This window comes from Oncorhynchus kisutch, linkage group LG23, assembly GCF_002021735.2.
Source record: "Oncorhynchus kisutch isolate 150728-3 linkage group LG23, Okis_V2, whole genome shotgun sequence".
Classification (NCBI taxonomy): Eukaryota; Metazoa; Chordata; class Actinopteri; order Salmoniformes; family Salmonidae; genus Oncorhynchus; species Oncorhynchus kisutch.
The window spans coordinates 33,121,290-33,141,091 of record NC_034196.2 but is presented as its reverse complement, the minus strand read 5'-3'; the positions used below and the strand labels follow the sequence as shown (position 1 = coordinate 33,141,091).

General features: G+C 41.3%; 1 protein-coding gene across 3 annotated transcripts; it reads left to right on the top strand.

The window, feature by feature from the left end:
* Positions 1-300: 300 nt before the first annotated feature.
* On the top strand, positions 301-19,092 carry st8sia5 (ST8 alpha-N-acetyl-neuraminide alpha-2,8-sialyltransferase 5). Of its 3 annotated transcripts, XM_031802992.1 has the most exons (9): positions 301-1,033; positions 5,454-5,561; positions 5,913-6,008; positions 9,311-9,403; positions 11,143-11,229; positions 15,676-15,820; positions 15,947-16,059; positions 16,234-16,326; positions 16,587-19,092. In XM_031802992.1, the coding sequence occupies exons 1-9, from the start codon at positions 888-890 to the stop codon at positions 17,047-17,049; spliced, it is 1,344 nt and encodes a 447-aa protein (XP_031658852.1). In that variant the 5' UTR covers positions 301-887; the 3' UTR covers positions 17,050-19,092. The 3 variants fall into 3 exon arrangements, with proteins under 3 accessions (XP_031658852.1, XP_020314018.2, XP_031658853.1); XM_020458429.2 differs by lacking the exon at positions 5,913-6,008 and having other exon boundaries at positions 341-1,033; XM_031802993.1 differs by lacking the exons at positions 5,454-5,561; positions 5,913-6,008 and having other exon boundaries at positions 347-1,033.
* The last annotated feature ends 710 nt before the right edge of the window (positions 19,093-19,802 follow it).

Below are 19,802 nucleotides of genomic sequence, written 5' to 3'. Positions count from 1 at the left end.
AGGTCCGCTAAATGAACCTAGGCTACTTAACGTTATTGGAAGTTGTTATATTATCATTAGTATTCTATTATCAGGTAAAAGCATATGCTTATTATTCATAATTTCTCAAATATTTATTCGCTAATCATGGGCTCCCGAGTGGTGCAGTGGACTAAGGCTGCATCAGATCTGGCCGTGATTGGAAGTCCCATAGGGCTGCGCACAATTGATCCAGCGTTGTAAATAAGAACTTGTTCTTAACTGACTTGCCTGGTTAAATCAAATACAACTCATTCAGTTGAATACGCTATGTTACAGCCATTGAATATATCTTTGAGCGCTGAGGGACGGTAATGGCTAGCTCGGTCCATGTTATTGATATTAATCAGTGACTGAATTTTGCGGTACGTGATATTCACTTCCGAACCTGGAGAGAGCTCACAGCGTTGTAGAACGCCCCTCTGAATAACCGGGCGTGGTTTTTGCTTAACTGCGTTGGGCAAAAGAAAGAATTCCATCCATCTGCATTGCCTGCCATTGTCTGTCCAGCCTCTCGATCGAGCGCACCTCCCATTCGAGAGGTTATCGCCCTGATCTCAAAGAAATGTCAGGCATTTTTGACGAAACATTTCATGTTTTGTGTACCATCAGCCTTGCAAAATACCAGAATATTTGTATTCTACAATTTCTAACCAAATCACTTTCCTTCCGGAATCGTAGCCTATATTTCTATGATTTATGTAGGCCAATGAGATCAATGCTGTGACCGCAGCGAAGGATAGGTTAGTAAACATATCATAAAGACATTTGGACAATGTCCTCACGAATGCTTTCACGATAAACCTGTGTGATTGATTCTGAATGCTGCGCGGAGAGAAGGCTAATTCTGGAGTTTTGGGCAACAGTGGATGCTGCGCCGAAGAATGGGATACTCCGACCCTACGTCGGGTAGAGATTTACTCGGCAATAGGTCGCTTTGTTTTATATTCATTTGCGCATTTGGACTGGTTACACTTTTACAACAGATTCTTTATGGCAAAAACTACATTAAAAGGTAAGCGCTGTGAAATATATTCTAGATGTAGCCTATAGGCCCAAGTAAAATTATTTGCCATTCATCTGAAGAGGAGGTTGCAAGACTCAATTGTTAACAATTGCATAATGTTGAAATGTAAGGGACAGCCTGATATTTTTCAATTTTGTGAAGCAAATGTCTCTGTTATTGTTATAATTGTAGGCCTATTAATACTGTCATTATTGTAATTCAGTGTAAATGTGGGAGTAGCCTAGTGGTTGTAGTATTTGCTGCATGAAGGGGAAAATAAGCTAAATGGCTGAAAAGAACAATAGCAATCAGCCTTCCATTTTCCAGTAGCATATTGACACTATTCTCATGATATTTCTGTTTGATATTTTTCTGAAAATGAAGCATCACATTCATGCCATACACAGTGCTCCAGCTGTTTATGACAGTGTACTCCGTTTTATTTGATTTTGTCTTTGATTTTCAGCTGTACTGGTCATGCATCTTCTTACATAAGGCTTGGATATCTGCTGATATCACAGTAAAAACCAAAAATTATCTCTTGATGCAGTTTATTGATCAGTATTTTCACTAAATGTTGATCATTTCTACATGTTATGTCACAGGGTTATTGTCATATTTAATATTAGTTACTACCCTGTGGGCTTCAATGCACACATAGCCATGCACTGTTGCTGCAATGCATTCCTAAGAGGTTTTGTAACACCTTTGCAACAGCAATATCTTTTCTAATAGGGATTAGACCTTTTCTTATGCAATCTATTTTAGCTAGTAGCACCCATAGTGAAAGATGTTATTATTAATCACTGGAAGGCATTGACTCTGCATTATCCTCTGGGATGTTTTTCATTGTGAGACGAGCAGATGCTGAGAAGCAGAGATATTTTCATCTTCAGATAATTAACCCCCCCTCCCAAAATAAGAAAATAAGAACAATTGTCCCACTAAACCCCCCCCCCCCCCCCCCCCCCCCCCCCCTCAGACAGTGCATTATGACTTTGCCTTACAACAAACATACATGTGCTGCATTCTAACTGTGCCCCCTCACCTGTGTGTGTGTCCTGCGCGGACTACTCTGATGACATCCTATGGATTCATGGCATCCTGACACTATGGCTGAGATGGCATGAATCCAGCCCCAGCAATATCTCTATCTACCTATCTATCTGCCTTCCTGCACCGCACTCCTAGCACACCGACTGGAACAGAGGGGAATGGGCTACAGTCACAACGGACCCAGCCAGTGGGCAACAACGGCAGCCATTTTGCTACACAGTAACACAGAGAGAGAGAGAAAGTCTTGAAAATTATGTCACTGTGAGATATTCTCGTCCCCCCATGCTGAAACGATGACAACAAGCTAAAGTCGTTGCAACAGGTCCAACCCCTCCCAACACGTAGCCCAGCCAAACGATGCCTGAGTACATGAGTCTCAATCTCATGAGATTCTCTCATGCCCCAGGATCTCAGTAAACCATTTTTGCAATTGGCCAAATTCTGTGGGTCTGGAAAAGATAATACTAGAGACACTTAAGCTTCAATGCAATAATGACAGTGGGGCGGCAGGGTAGCCTAGTGGTTAGAGCGTTGGACTAGTAACCGAAAGGTTGCAAGTTCAAATCCCCGAGCTGACAAGGTACACTTAAGCTTCAATGCAATAATGACAGTGGGGTGGCAGGGTAGCCTAGTGGTTAGAGCGTTGGACTAGTAACCGAAAGGTTACAAGTTCAAATCCCCGAGCTGACAGGTAGTTAACCCACTGTTCCTAGGCCGTCATTGAAAATAAGAATTTGTTTTTAACTGACTTGCCTAGTAAAATAAATTGACGACAGAGTATGTGAGAATAACCAGCAGCAAAGTCCTCCAATACTATTTAATATTTTTGCAGCTGTGATCTTTTTAATTTTGAAGACTTTGTTTTACCCTCAATGATTTGGGTACGCCTAATATAATATTAAAATTGACAGACGCTTAGCTCAACGGACAGGAAGAAAAACTGATAGCAATAGCTCTTTAATGTCTGTAGAATGACTTCACCAATATATTTTTGTTTGTTTTTGTTTTTAGCCCGTTTTTCTCCCCAATTTGGTGGTATCCAATTATTTACTATCTTGTCTCATCACTACAACTCCCGTACGGGCTCGGGAGAGACGAAGGTTGAAAGTCATACGTCCTCCGATACACAACCCAACCAAGCCGCATTGCTTCTTAACAAAGCGTGCATCCAACCCGGAAGCCAGCCGCACTAATGTGTCGGAGGAAACACGGGCTGGGCACAGTGCGCGCTAACCCACCCATAGTGGTGCCCACTATGGGCATAGTGTGCCCAGCCCGCCACAGTAGTTGCTGGTGCATGATAAGACAAGGATATTCCTACCGGCCAACAGCTACCTAACCTGGACGACGCTAGGCCAATTGTGCGTCGCCCCACGGACCTCCCGGTCACGGCCGGTTACGACAGAGCCTGGGCGCGAGTCTCTGGTTGCACAGCTGGCGCTGCAGTACAGCGCCCTCAACCACTGTACCACCCGGGAGGCGACTTCACCAATATCAACACTGCCGTGTGACATCAGGGATTTTAATTAGGATGAAATGGTGGATCAGATAGGTCAGGTTCAGTATTTTTAGGAACCAAGTCAGCAGTTAATTTGTTGGGAAAGAAACTGTTTGGCCTTTTTAGAGACACTGCATCCCTCTGAAGCAGTGGCTGGTGGGAGGAGCTATAGGAGGATGGGCTCATTGTAATGGCTGGAATGGAGTTAATGGAGCGGCATCAAACGTGGTTGTATACCGTTCCATTTATTCCATTCCAGCTATTACAATGACCCGTCCTCCTATAGCTCCTCCCACCAGCCTCTACTGCTCTACTGTAGATAATTGATGGTCTGCAGGTGTGCAGTGGCTGCACCCGCTGCATGGTTTCTTTAATTTAGGAGCATCACATAGAAGATCCAGATCCATTAAATCCATGTCCTGTTTTATTGCACTCCACCCTGACTGCAACAGCCATGGGGGGGTGTCATTGAGGTTTTTAAGTGGCTCCTGCAATAATGACATGCGTCCCAAAAAGCAGTGTTAATTTGATCACATAATGTGCTTACAGATAGGCTTTATGTGTAAGATTATTTGCCAGTACACTGTAGTGCTACACTGTGCTGTCCACCAGGCCTTAATGGACCAGAAACAAAGGATTAAATGCACAATGGCATGAATGCTCAAATGTTTTAGTTTTTTTGTGAGTTGGGTCATGCCTTTACTCTACACATATGATGAATTAAATCAAACATGTCCCTCTTACGCAAAACAGTTAGTCTTTGAATGAAATGAGTCTAGTCTAGTAGGGGTCAGCGTTGTGGCTTGGGAGGGTACAGGTGCTATGCACCTTTCAATGTTGGTCTTAATGACGCTTTTGTCTGTAAACCGTTAAGTATCTTTCAGTTTGTCTGTTCTCTATGTAACCCCTTAACCATAAACATGTGATTCAGATTTATATAATGCATTTTGGTTTTTCAGACTGTGCATGAGCCTAATGGGAAAAGTACTCTATACCTACAGAACTAAGATATTCTGCAGATTGGACAAACCACCCGGAAATGGTGACTGATTAGGGGTTTTAGACCTGTGTGAGACTACGGAGTTTTGTCAACTAACCTAAGTTTGACCTGTTTAACCACAATGAATGGACCAAGTGAAGCATCTTTATTTCATGTCATAAAGAAACATAACAAATGATACACACTGTTTTAAACCCAAGTGTGTTTTCTGTTCCACTGCTCTGCAGCAGAGATAGCTGAGACATTAGTGCGTCTGCATTGCATGCCATTCTCAGATGTGAGGAATCGGCACCAAGAACCACACCAGATGGCCAGACTCGTATGCACGTTGTTATTCAGTCTGAGCTTGGACTTATTTATCCCCTTCTGATTTTTTAAAACACATTTTTGGTTGTGTAAAAAAATAAAATAATAATCGCTATGTAGCCTATCATTATTCTTTGGTAAGATTTGACGTACAAGGCACATTTGTACATTTAATTATTTGCCCCTCTTCATTTTAATATTCTGTAATCAATATGTGGTGACCGGGTGTTTTTATTAATTTATTACAAATGTGTTACTGAGTGCCACTTTTCCTTTTACACTCTAGATGCGTCATCACTTCAACCATGCACACATTATCTAGGTTCATTCTAACCATGTTTGATTTGGTATACTAAGCCAAATGCTGATCCCTCTGTATGGTGTCTGTGTGTGCTTGCTTGCACAAATGTGCATTGTGTATAGGAGTGTGTGTGCGTTTGTGTACATACATGCACACATGGAAGTGTTTGTGTATCGGTCTGTGTGCGTGTCTATGTTTGGCTGACTGTTAGTTCTCAGGTACTTAACGCACAATAAACCCCAAATAAACTGACTAATTTTCTTAATAGTGCGCAACAGTTTAGCCGACTCAAAGGAGACGAGACAGGAAATTGGACCGGCCCTGTTAATTTCTCGGATGATGGATCTCTGAAGCCTGCCAGAAATGGGAAGAAAAGGTACATTTCCAACGTAATTGACTGACTGTACAACACCCCTGTGAGAAAAAGAAAGAAAAAAGAGAGAGAGAGAGAGAACATGCCATTTCCTGCTGATGTCCCAGCCCCCTGCATGTGTGGCCTGGGCCTTAGAAGCCTCCACTCGTAATGCATAACCAGTATAACCAACCAATTTGCTGTACTAACTAACCAGTAGAGAGACGAAGTCAGCAACACATACTTAACTCTTTTTTTGCTTCTGCTTGTTTTGCATTTCTGAGGAATCCTGGTAGAGATGTTTGCAAGGGTGATGATGACACAGGACCCATTCACACTGACGTTTAACTAACTTACCTGTCTGCATGTTGACAGATGTTTCCGTCAGAATTTTCAGCCAGATTCACAGAGCTCCGTAATAGTCACACCCTGCCTAGCCGATATTAAGAAGAAAAAAAAACGCTCGCCAAGGTAGGCCAGTCTGAAGGCATTTTAAGTACTTTTACAGAAACCCAAGAATGCCTCTTTCTTTTTCATTGGTCTGAAAGGATTAAACTGTCATATTTTCAGTGGTGGTTGCACTCCAGATTTGCTCTTGCATGTTGTCTGACCCCCCCCCCCCCTTCCCTCCGTGACCCTCAAACCCTAACGCCCATCCCCCCGAGAAGCTGGTTGGACCACGGCTGCTCCTTGTACCTCTGTGTCCCATTCAGCATCCATCTCTCAAACGCCTTTCCTCCTCAAACTGTGTGTTCATGCGTTCTGCACAGCTCTGTGTGTATGTCATATACATAGTGGACACGTCTCTCTGTTCCCCTATCTCCTCTTCTCACATCTGCATCGTCTCTCTCTGCTACCTACCTGGATTACCTTTCCTTTTGTTTTCCTCTTATGAGAAGACAAAAATATGACACTTTCCCAGCAGGTCTCTGGCTTCAGTGCTTCGAGGACCTAATGTCACTAGGCGTGATAACACGCGGGTTATTAATAGGCCCTTTTCCATCTGACCATCCCTCACGGATGGCAGAAAGCCCGTGTGTCATGGATGATCTAAAATAACAATCAGTCCTCTCTTCTAGGCTACAATACTTATTCTGGTTTCATCATTAGCGCTTAACCAAATGAAGCTAAGATGCTATAGATCTCAGTCTAAATAGGAAATAGGTATGTTTTACATAAGGTTTTTTTCAATAGAGACATGCTGCTCTAGGTCACTTCAGTATCTACTCAATAACAAGCCAATCCAAAATACACTGCATTACCAGCTTCATTTTTCCTTTCTCATTTTGATTTTGTCCCAGCATCTTGTTCAAATGCATTTTTCTGTCATGTCACCCATGTTGTCCTTTTGTGTTTTAACCTCAATGAAATGTATTTCAACAGCCACATCAATCATGCTTTACCACACCAGTCATATTTTTCACAAGCATTCTCCACCTCATCCTATCTCACTGAGATAGTATTTGCTCTACAAATTCATCCATTGGTGTTGTACATTTGTGATCACTGCCATCTTGGATTCAACTGATTTACCCCTCACCCAGCGGACAAAGTTTGATACGTGATATAATTTTTTTGGCTGTAAATAGTTTTTCTGGTATGGTAGAGATTACAACCAGGTAAAGACGACATGAAGATGTGATTGGAAATACATTTTTTGGTTGTTATCTGGTCGTATAGCCAAATTACAACCAGATGGACATATTTTGATGGTTGGTAAAAAAAACAACAGTACAAAATGTCATTGCAACCAGTTTTGCCCGCTGGGCAGCCACTCCCTCTGTCCCTCCAGTAGACAGAATTCCATTTGTTGGGAGTGACTGTAGTGAGATACTCAACATCACCTATTTGCTATCTACTTTCAAAGATGCTCCGAATAGAAAGCACCTTCTCAATATGTATTAGGAGCCCTTAGCGTTCCACCTTTCCTGGTGCCCCTGAGGCTGACTCCACCAGCCCAGGCGCCAGAGAGGGCAGCCCTTTCCAAAGCTTATACATGGATCAATAGCATTATCCATTACAAACCTATTTAAATACACCTAGAGGGAGATTTGACTCTCTCGTGTGGCTCTCCGCCTGGCCTGACAGGGATGCACAGATTTGGGTTTGTTTCTGCAGCTGGTGATGATGATCTCAAAAGGGAGGAGAAGTTGCGAAATCTTGGTCGAATCCTTTCTGTCATCTAAAATGACGACCATGTCTTCACTTTTCTTTAGTTTACTTCTCTTTATATGTCATTGTGTTTGTCTCAAATGTCACACAATCACTACCACCATATTAAACAGATGTTATTATATGTTTGTTTTGTTTTATACCATTTCCTGTATAATGTTTCTTTATTTCCTTGTCCGAAACCTCTTGTTAAGAGGTTTTCAAGCCTCTCAAGCATGTAAAAGGTTGTATCTGTCCAATCAAGATTTCTCAATATATCTATGATAAGTATTTGTATAGTTCAATGAGGTGTAAAATCTTCTGAAATGGTTTGAATCTGAGTGAGAATGATGACTGTGTACAGTATGTACATGATAATTGTGTATGCATGTGCATGTATATGTGTATGTATGTGGGTGTGCTTTTCATACCAGATAGGTAATAAGTACAAATGTAGGACCAACCGATTTTCATGTGATCTTCCTCAGTTTTATTTCTACATGCATAGAGATCTGTAGAAAAACGAGACCACGCTATGGTTAGCCCACACAGGGACTGATGACCTCAGGCTACCCAGCAAGCAACATGTGGCACATGAAGTCTTAAAGATGTAATGTTCTTGTTGTAAACTGGTGGAGAACACATCTTATAACCAGAGTACAACAAATAGGTATTTGTTACAACTGGATAAAGACGCCCTTTCATGACAAGACCAAGCCATCATGGGAAAGATGTCATATTTTGGTTGTTATCTGGTCAGACAATCAGATCTAATACAACCAGACAAAGAGGCCTTCTTGGTTGTTCAAAAGACATGGAAAATAAAAGCTGTGTGCAACTTGACTATAGCGGCATAAGCGACGTCCTAATGACGTCGTTGTAACCAGTTGTGCCATGTGGGTAAGTTTTCTGTGTCTGCCCTATGCAGTGAAACAGCCTGCCCATTATTCGCCATTGGCATCATACAATAGTCATTTTCCATACTGTACAGTTGTGCAGTTCACTCTAACCAACATACTGTACATGTCATAAGACACAGACACACCTCCATGATAAAGGTTGTGCGTTCTAGGTGCTCCTGCCATCAGGATCTGATCATATTTTCTCACAATTTACCACAAGGTTTTTCTACCCCCCCCCCCCCCACCCCCCCTTTCTCACTATGTATTTCACACTTTTTGTTGTTTACAATGACTCTTGTTTTTGTTAAGAGAATGTCAGTGTTAATTGTTGTACCCCATGTCAAGTCCAAATTCCCATGTCAAAATACAATAATGAATGTTTAAAATCTGAAAACAAAACAGAGAAATTGTATCACTTTCTGTTTTGTCACCAACTTTGGTAGTTGGTGACAAAAAAGTGTCCAGGATACATATTGTGGGTCCCCTACCCATAGGAATGATATCACACCTGCCACTCATCTCACAACAATGTCTTTACATTAAAGATGAATAATAATAATACATAAAGTATAGCCAATTGTAATGGAATACAGTTAAGTGTATCACAATTTATCACATATTTTCCAGAACCCACTGTGCTATGTGTTTTGTGGCCCAGTCTGTTCCATATTATTGTTGATTATTGTGTAATCGTTATGTTGACTGTGACAATCCCTCCAGGTATCTGGATTCATACGATGGATCCTATGACTACAACTCCACTGCATGTAAAGAGCTCAGACAGGAGATTATGGATGTCAAAGTCCTGACCATGTGAGTGTATCGCCTGTGTTAGGAATGCAGTGATGGGCAGATATGGTCCTCCAGGGGCTGTGTGTCTTGCTGGTTTGTGTTCTTTCTGAAATTAGTTTCTAATTCAGATCTTAGATGAAACAACAAAGCCTGTGCACTCAGTTCCAACATTCAGGCCCATCCCTTGTTCTTTTATTTGTTATTGTTGTAAAGAATGATTTGATGATAGTGTGGTAGATACAGACAAATAAGATAGATGGGAAAGTGGTCCAGACTGGCTTTGAGCTGCTGTCGCCATGGAGATGTACAATCAGCAGCAGCTCTACCTCTAGAACAGACTCCGGCACAGGTCTACGTGTTCTTAAGACTGTTCCGCACAGGCCTACGTGTTCTTAAGACTGCTCCGCACAGGCCTACGTGTTCTTAAGACTGTTCCACACAGTCCTACGTGTTCTTAAGACTGTTCCGCACAGGCCTACGTGTTCTTAAGACTGTTCCACACAGTCCTACGTGTTCTTAAGACTGTTCCACACAGTCCTACGTGTTCTTAAGACTGTTCCACACAGGCCTACGTGTTCTTGAGGCTGTTCCACACCGTCCTACGTGTTCTTGAGGCTGTTCCACACCGTCCTACGTGTTCTTGAAGCTGTTCCACACCGTCCTACGTGTTCTTGAGGCTGTTCCAGCTAGTTATCACACCTGTAAGAGGAGCTTGCTGAGGGGCAGTGTGCCAGGAAGCAGACAGACAACCACCCATGGCTCTGCCAGCAGTGACAGTACAGTGACTGGCTTTCATTACACTACATCAAGCCCTCTGGTGCTTTACCTCCCTGAGCAAGTCAAATGCCACAGTCATCAAGGGGGAATGTCAGTTCAAGGGGAGATATTCAGAGACCTATTTCTGGCTATCACCATCTTCTCCTCAAGACGGTGGACTCAAGGCGTCAGTCAGAGGGAGTGCCTGGGCGCAATGCTAATCCCAGAGCCACAAAATCCAGTGTCATTCTCATGTTACACCTCAGCGCGTGTTTAATATTCATATTATAGAGCAGAGCCACGTAGCATGCTGTAGTGTAGCCCCATGCAGCCCTGTCCCCCTGTTGGTCAGTTTTATATACCTGTGCAGTTTCCACCCCCTCATTGTGACCATATACTGAACCTACACTGAGTGTACAAAACATTTAAGAACACCTGCTCTTTCCATGACATAGACTGACTAGGTGACTTCAGGTGAAAGCTATGATGTAGATGAAGGGGAGTAGACGGGTTAAAGCTGGATTTTTAAGCCTTGAGACAACTGAGACCTGGATTGTGTGTGTGCCATTCAGAGGGTGAATGGGCAAGACAAAGATTTGTGTCTTTAAACGGGGTATGTTAGTAGATGCAAGACGCACTGGCTTGTGTCAAGAACTGCAGCGCTGCTGGGTTTTTCACGCTCAACAGTTTCCCATGCATATCAAGAATGGTCCACCACCCAAAGGACATCCAGCCAACTTAACACAACTGTGGGAAGCATTGGAGTCAACATGGGCCAGCATCCCTGTGGAACGCTTTCGACACCTTGTAGAGTCCATGCCCCAATAAATTGAGGCTGTTATGAGAGCAAAAGTGGGTGCAACTCAATATTAGGAAGGTGTCCTTAGTGTTTTATACACTCAGTGTCTGGTATAGGACCATTTCCTTATTCTTAAACATACATGGATCACTTGACTCTTCTCTTTGTCTGGTGTTTATGTGGGGTTTCCCTGGCTGCCTGCCAGGGTGAAGACGTCGGAGCTGTTTGAGAGATGGAGGAACCTGCAGGTGTGCAAGTGGCAGCAGAACATGGTGGAGACTAACAACTTCAAGTAAGCACAATTGACCCTCAAGGCATCACAGAGATTGCGTTATTAATGGTCTTCTACCGTACATCACACACATTAGCCTCCTCCTTTGTTGTACTTCTACTCATTATCAACCTGATCCATCTCCATCTAGTTTGACTAGCGTTGCAAAATTCCAGGAACTAGTTTTCAATAAAAAGGAATCAGTAGGTAATATGCAGGAAATCTGGAATCCTCCATGTCCTATTATTCCACATTTAGTTCTATCATCAGAGCTACACATGTCCTATTATTCCACATTTAGTTCTATCATCAGTGCTACACATGTCCTATTATTCCACATTTAGTTCTATCATCAGTGCTACACATGTCCTATTATTCCACATTTAGTTCTATCATCAGAGCTACACATGTCCTATTATTCCACATTTAGTTCTATCATCAGAGCTACACATGTCCTATTATTCCACATTTAGTTCTATCATCAGTGCTACACATGTCCTATTATTCCACATTTAGTTCTATCATCAGTGCTACACATGTCCTATTATTCCACATTTAGTTCTATCATCAGAGCTACACATGTCCTATTATTCCACATTTAGTTCTATCATCAGAGCTACACATGTCCTATTATTCCACATTTAGTTCTATCATCAGAGCTACACATGTCCTATTATTCCACATTTAGTTCTATCATCAGAGCTACACATGTCCTATTATTCCACATTTAGTTCTATCATCAGAGCTACACATGTCCTATTATTCCACATTTAGTTCTATCATCAGAGCTACACATGTCCTATTATTCCACATTTAGTTCTATCATCAGAGCTACACATGTCCTATTATTCCACATTTAGTTCTATCATCAGAGCTACACATGTCCTATTATTCCACATTTAGTTCTATCATCAGAGCTACACATGTCCTATTATTCCACATTTAGTTCTATCATCAGAGCTACACATGTCCTATTATTCCACATTTAGTTCTATCATCAGAGCTACACATGTCCTATTATTCCACATTTAGTTCTATCATCAGAGCTACACATGTCCTATTATTCCACATTTAGTTCTATCATCAGAGCTACACATGTCCTATTATTCCACATTTAGTTCTATCATCAGTGCTACACATGTCCTATTATTCCACATTTAGTTCTATCATCAGTGCTACACATGTCCTATTATTCCACATTTAGTTCTATCATCAGAGCTACACATGTCCTATTATTCCACATTTAGTTCTATCATCAGAGCTACACATGTCCTATTATTCCACATTTAGTTCTATCATCAGAGCTACACATGTCCTATTATTCCACATTTAGTTCTATCATCAGAGCTACACATGTCCTATTATTCCACATTTAGTTCTATCATCAGAGCTACACATGTCCTATTATTCCACATTTAGTTCTATCATCAGAGCTACACATGTCCTATTATTCCACATTTAGTTCTATCATCAGAGCTACACATGTCCTATTATTCCACATTTAGTTCTATCATCAGAGCTACACATGTCCTATTATTCCACATTTAGTTCTATCATCAGAGCTACACATGTCCTATTATTCCACATTTAGTTCTATCATCAGAGCTACACATGTCCTATTATTCCACATTTAGTTCTATCATCAGAGCTACACATGTCCTATTATTCCACATTTAGTTCTATCATCAGAGCTACACATGTCCTATTATTCCACATTTAGTTCTATCATCAGAGCTACACATGTCCTATTATTCCACATTTAGTTCTATCATCAGAGCTACACATGTCCTATTATTCCACATTTAGTTCTATCATCAGAGCTACACATGTCCTATTATTCCACATTTATTTATATCATCAGAGCGACACATGTCCTATTATTCCACATTTATTTATATCATCAGAGCGACACATGTCCTATTATTCCACATTTATTTATATCATCAGAGCTACACATGTCCTATTATTCCACATTTAGTTCTATCATCAGAGCTACACATGTCCTATTATTCCACATTTAGTTCTATCATCAGAGCTACACGTCCTATTATTCCACATTTAGTTCTATCATCAGAGCTACACATGTCCTATTATTCCACATTTAGTTCTATCATCAGAGCTACACATGTCCTATTATTCCACATTTAGTTCTATCATCAGAGCTACACATGTCCTATTATTCCACATTTAGTTCTATCATCAGAGCTACACATGTCCTATTATTCCACATTTAGTTCTATCATCAGAGCTACACATGTCCTATTATTCCACATTTAGTTCTATCATCAGAGCTACACATGTCCTATTATTCCACATTTAGTTCTATCATCAGAGCTACACATGTCCTATTATTCCACATTTAGTTCTATCATCAGAGCAACACATGTCCTATTATTCCACATTTAGTTCTATCATCAGAGCTACACATGTCCTATTATTCCACATTTAGTTCTATCATCAGAGCTACACATGTCCTATTATTCCACATTTAGTTCTATCATCAGAGCTACACATGTCCTATTATTCCACATTTATTTATATCATCAGAGCGACACATGTCCTATTATTCCACATTTATTTATATCATCAGAGCTACACATGTCCTATTATTCCACATTGATTTATATCATCAGAGCGACACATGTCCTATTATTCCACATTTATTTATATCATCAGAGCTACACATGTCCTATTATTCCACATTTAGTTTTATCATCAGAGCGACACATGTCCTATTATTCCACATTTATTTCTATCATCAGAGCTACACATGTCCTATTATTCCACATTTATTTCTATCATCAGAGCTACACCTCAAGTAGCTGAATGCTTTTCATGATTAGTAAGCCTACGCTGGTTGGACAAAAAGTTAATTTAGCCCAATGTTCCCCCACATTTTTTGGGCACTGAGCAAATTTCAGGTCTGCTGAGCACAACTTGAACGTTGTGAAAATTCTGTGCAACTTCCAGCGCACATTTACTGTGAACACTGAGGCTGTACCCGCTTTAAGTTACAGTTTCAGACACTGATCAAGTAGACTACTGTGGCTATTTGATCATAATGTAGGCCTACCAGAGTGACCTACCATCAAAAACAACAGAGAAAATGCATCCCATAACATTTTAACACGACAATAGCTGTTCTATCATTCAGTCTACAGTAGCAGCAAATGTGTGGTGTTCAATGTAGGCCTACATTCCATGAGACTTTTTAAAAAGGGATTGTAGGGATTCACATTAACCTGTTTATCCACTTGTCCTTCAGACAAGGAGGTGATTGAAAATGTTGTTTGATGCAAGAAACCACTTTACACAATAAAATGCATTATTATTCGATACCATTATTGTAGAAAATCAGACAAATGATGCTACCCTCTGCTTATTGGCTACTTCGCTTATTCAATACGGCACCTTTAAGAGAAGCAAGCCCTTTACCTGACTTGCTTTTCAAAGAGGTCTAGGAATGTAATGTTTTGTGCTCTTTTAGGAAGCAATCACTCCCCCATTGCTGACTACTAGCTATAACTGGGTTAATAACTCACTAACTAGCAAAGGATATGATCAAATGTGCACACACAGCTACATACAGCTCTCGCTCTGATCTCAAAACGGCTTACTCACGACAGCTTATTCTGTAAACACAGTCCAATTCAAAGTGAATGGCACAGATCCATATATGGCAATGGTATTTTTGCATATAGGGATACTGAAGCTCTGATTGGTTATGCTATGCCGGTCTGTGTAGAGTACGGGCTGGGACATGCATTTCAATGCAATAGAATCCTACTCCGATGTGTTCTGCCTACAACAAAATATCGAATTATTACTATGTTTAGCCAACTGTACAAAATTTCAGAGCCCACAAAGGATGGGAAAAACCTAAACCACTCATACTTGTCAGGTATAGTTCACTTTTTATTTTATATCACTCAAATATCCAATTAATGATAGCCTATCGTCCCTCACATATCTGAAATTACATGATCAATTGATGTTCACTGAAAAGCATGCAGCTACTTACTGTATAAGTCTGACGGAGCTAAATGTGCACAATTGTTTTGCATGGTAATTCAAGTATATTAAAATATAAACATTACAACCTAATAGTTAACTTTTATTTAGCAATCCCTTGAAAACGGCACACAGTTGTCAATGGTTTTAGTAAAGTTAGGGGTCAGCTTGCCCCCCAGCAGGAAAATCCAACGCTCTGCACCTTATTGTGACGTTTTATTTGAGATCGACCTATAGTACCAATCGCATAGCCTGATATATAGAGAGAGACATCTGAGCAATCTTTATTGTGTGACTGTAACCCAACTTCTAGAGAGACTTTCTATTGCAGGGGTGCAACGTTCTGTTCCTCAAGGACCAGGCCTGCTGTGTTGCTCGTTTCTCCAGCAGCCTTGTTCGACTACAGTTTGTTTGGATCCGACAGGAACGCCGTCCTTCTTTTGTTCTCTCCACTAGGATGTCTCTGTCGCGTTGCTGTAATGCACCCTCCTTCTTGTTCACCACCAAGAGGAACACCCCAGCAGGCACCAAGCTGAGGTATGAGGTGGACACCAGTGGCATCCTGCCCATCACTACTGAGGTCTTCAAGATGTTCCCCGACGTGAGTGTTCCAACTATAACAATATATAGTATAGCATCCTGTAAGACTACCTGTCATCCATGCATCCAATGCTATACCTTCCACCCTAAAGTGATGGAACTGACACTGGTTCCGTTTCATTTAAAGGACATGCCGTACTCCAAGTCCCAGTTCAAGAAATGTGCTGTTGTTGGAAACGGAGGAATCATCAAGAACAGCAAATGTGGGAAGGAAATTGACTCAGCAGATTTTGTGTTTAGGTACACAGCATCTTCATCCCGTAGTGCTAAAAATATTTACCAGCATCACTTGAGCTGATTTATTTTGGTCTGCAGATTTCACATGGCAAGATCTAGTATTGAACGACTTTCAATCTGCTCAGGTCTTCTCAGAATCTGCATTGAATAATGTGAATAATTCTCCTTCCTTCAAAGATGCAACATACCACCCATCAGCGAGAAGTATTCTGCTGATGTTGGCTCCAAAACAGATCTGGTGACGATTAATCCAAGTATTATAACAGAGAGGTACTGTAGGCTATGTCACCAAAAAAAGTATATTGCCATTGCATTGTCATTGTGCCACACACATACACACACACACACAGACAGACAGAACATCTAGACTTGAAATGTATTAACAGAGGCAGTTACAATGGGTGTGCACTTAGTGAAATGTAATGTTGGGGTACAGAGCTGCAGCACTCACATCTGCTCCTCTCAAACACACACCCCCTTTCCCTCCTTTTAAACACGAATCACTTACCTCGACTCTCCTCCTCCACCAGGTTCCAGAAGCTAGAGAAGTGGCGGCGGCCATTTTATGAGGTTCTTCAGAACTATGAGAACTCGTCGGTGGTCCTACCCGCCTTCTACAACACGCGTAACACTGATGTCTCCTTCCGAGTAAAGTACATGCTAGACGACTTTGACTCCCAGAGGGGTGTGTTCTTCTTCCATCCTCAGTACCTGCTCAACGTCCAGCGCTTCTGGGGTGTCCAGGGTGTCCGCGCCAAACGCCTCAGCAGCGGCCTGATGCTGGTCACCGCCGCCATGGAACTGTGCGAGGAGGTCCACCTATACGGCTTCTGGGCATTTCCCATGAACCCCTCAGGCATCTTCATCACGCACCATTACTACGACAACGTCAAGCCCCGCCCCGGGTTCCACGCTATGCCCCACGAGATCTTTAACTTCCTGCACATGCACACGCGAGGCATCCTCCATGTACACTCGGGAGCCTGCACGTGATTGTGAACCAGAGTCACGCCCAAACCGCAATGTATCGTGGGGAGTCACCATTTGTTTTTGTCTGTTGTCTGTCACCATCTGTTTTTGTCTGTTGTACATTTTTCATATCTTAATTGAAAGGTACAAAGTTTTTTTTCTTACAGTTGACAAGAGCCTTTTAAACTCACACCGTATATCTGGGCTCTCTACAGTAGCTCCATGAATTGGAGGTTGCTTGCTTTAATGCAAACACTGTCTACTTAATGTGTTTCTTACTCTCTTGCTGAAAAAGCAACTCCAATGACCGCCGGTATTTCTGATTCTGTTAATGTAGGTTGCTTGTTTTAATGTAAAGTGGTCTTTCCTAGTGATGTCGTTTTTGTGAAATCTTAGTGGCTCGGTGGTACTACTGCTGTACAGATTTGAACTCAACGTTGCACAAGTATTTACACTGATATAGGGCCACTCTGTGTGTCCCTCACCTCCTCCTGTACCTTGTCTTTGCCACTTCCTGTGTTGTGATTCCCACCCACCTATGTGCTATCTTTCTCAGACACTGTGGGTGAGGCAGCTTTTATGTATGTCTGTGTAAAAAGCCTGAACACTATTGATGTTGTAGCAAATCCAAAATATATCTTCAAAGATCCAACAGTTCAACTTTCTGTTGTCCAGCTACATTAACCTGTTTTACATGGGTAAATATTTCATATAAAACACTGTTAACACTCCTGACCAGAGATTACCTTTTTCACAGGTCCACTTTCTTCTGTATAACTACCTTGCCAAACGCTGGAATATATCCTTGGATATTATTGATGTGAAATGGTGGTGTTTTAATTGCTCGCTGTTTTTGGACAAAGGCCAGATGATTTAATATTTTATAATCTCCACCACTATAGTAAAATCTCTGACCTCCAGAACAGACAGTCCTAGTCACTCTGCATGGCCAGGAGTGTTTCCTCACCTTGGGACCTGACTGGGAACACTCTAGGTCCTAGTTGTAGCCTATATTATGTTATAGCCTGTAACTAGGGCTTTGAGGTTTTCCTGGTCAGGTCACATAGTCAAAAAAAGATACCCTGGCCCTAGTTATTGGGTACTGTTGAGCAATCTGATTTGTCGCTGTCATTCATGTCTTAAAACCACGCTGCCTTACTGTACAAATCCTCTCTCAGATATGCAATTCACCCCTGCATCACTTATCTAACGGATGATCATATCAAACAAACTCTTGGTCTAACTGTCTGCTGACAGTGTAACCTCATTAAGAAAAGGCTCACTTCTGCTGTTGAAATGACTTAATATTCTATAATTCCATTTGCATACTCGTGATGCTGTGCATGATGATACTGTATTATTTGCTTTGTGTGTGCCTGCAACCACCACTGAAATATGTTTACAATGATCAGCTTCTGCTAAAGCTCCCAGTGCACGGCGAGAGATGGAACCTTTTACATCACCGAACCTTGAATAGATTTTAAAAGAGAATTGAGTGATGGATGCACTTTTTCACAGATGATGGAAAGGAATGACTATTATCGGCCCATTTTGAAATAAGATAATTATTGTCACTGCATCGTGTCATTTTCCCTTTGTGACAATGTACCCTTGAAAGCATTGTGGATCTCGGCCTTGGAATGCTGTATGTTTCTATGAATATTTATTGTGTTTAACTGTGACAGAGAAGAGGAACGTTGCTGACTGAACTGAAAACATAGGACTGTTCTTCTGTACATGCAATGCCCCAAATTACCATGATATTTAAAAGACATTACTCCTAAAAAATGTGGACGATTCTTTCACCTGTAACTCAGTCACACAGATTGTGTGTAAAAGATAAAATGCACAAGGTACATTTATTCAATCTGTATGAGCACATTAAACCTTTTCAGTTTGACTCAGAATCACAAAATATCATACATTTTATAGAGTAAAAAAAGAACTAAGTAGAAGAATTGGTCTGAAAATGAATGGATAGAATGAATACAGCTTGAACAGTGATACAAAACCTATATTCTGGATCATCTTTATATTGTGTCTGTAAATAAATTTGTTTGGCTTTTCTGCTTGTCTTGCTCATTTTGTTTCTATATATAAACATCTGATTTACACAGAAATATGGATTTTGGTCAGGCATTTTTCTCAACCAATCATTTTAACCCTCCAATCACCACACAGCCAAAATCTACTGTACTAACACTGCAAATGGGAAATGCAGCATAGCATTATAGGCAATTGAATACACACACTGGGCACAGATGTCAATTCAGCTTGTATTCCACATTGGTTCAATGTAATTCAACCAGTGTGTGCCCTGTGCGTAGCATTTGGAGTATTTATCAAACTATAATCTGTTTGAGGGAGTGAAATTAAACATGACAGGAAAATGAAGTTTCTCCCAATGAAGGACAGCTAATGCTATCTTTTCATCTTCTGTCTCCAGTTGATGGGCACATCCGGGCCATGATCATTAGGGCATGCAACAGAAAATGAACGTCTCTTATGACAAGTCCAAGTAGTTCCTCCGTGTTTCAGTCAGTTTTCTTCCGTTTAGTGCATAATGAAAATAAACCTGTATGTGCTCCAAATGGATGGTCCGCAACCACATGGTGTAGAATTTACCAATTTACCGTCTCGTTTCGGGTCAGTTGACCTCTGGTTTGTCTGCTCCAATTAGCTCCTTAAGCAAAGCTACTGTCAGTGCCTCAATAATTAAGCAGACGTGGTGTCTATGTCCTGTCCGCTCACTGAATCACTAACGGAAGGCAGCTACT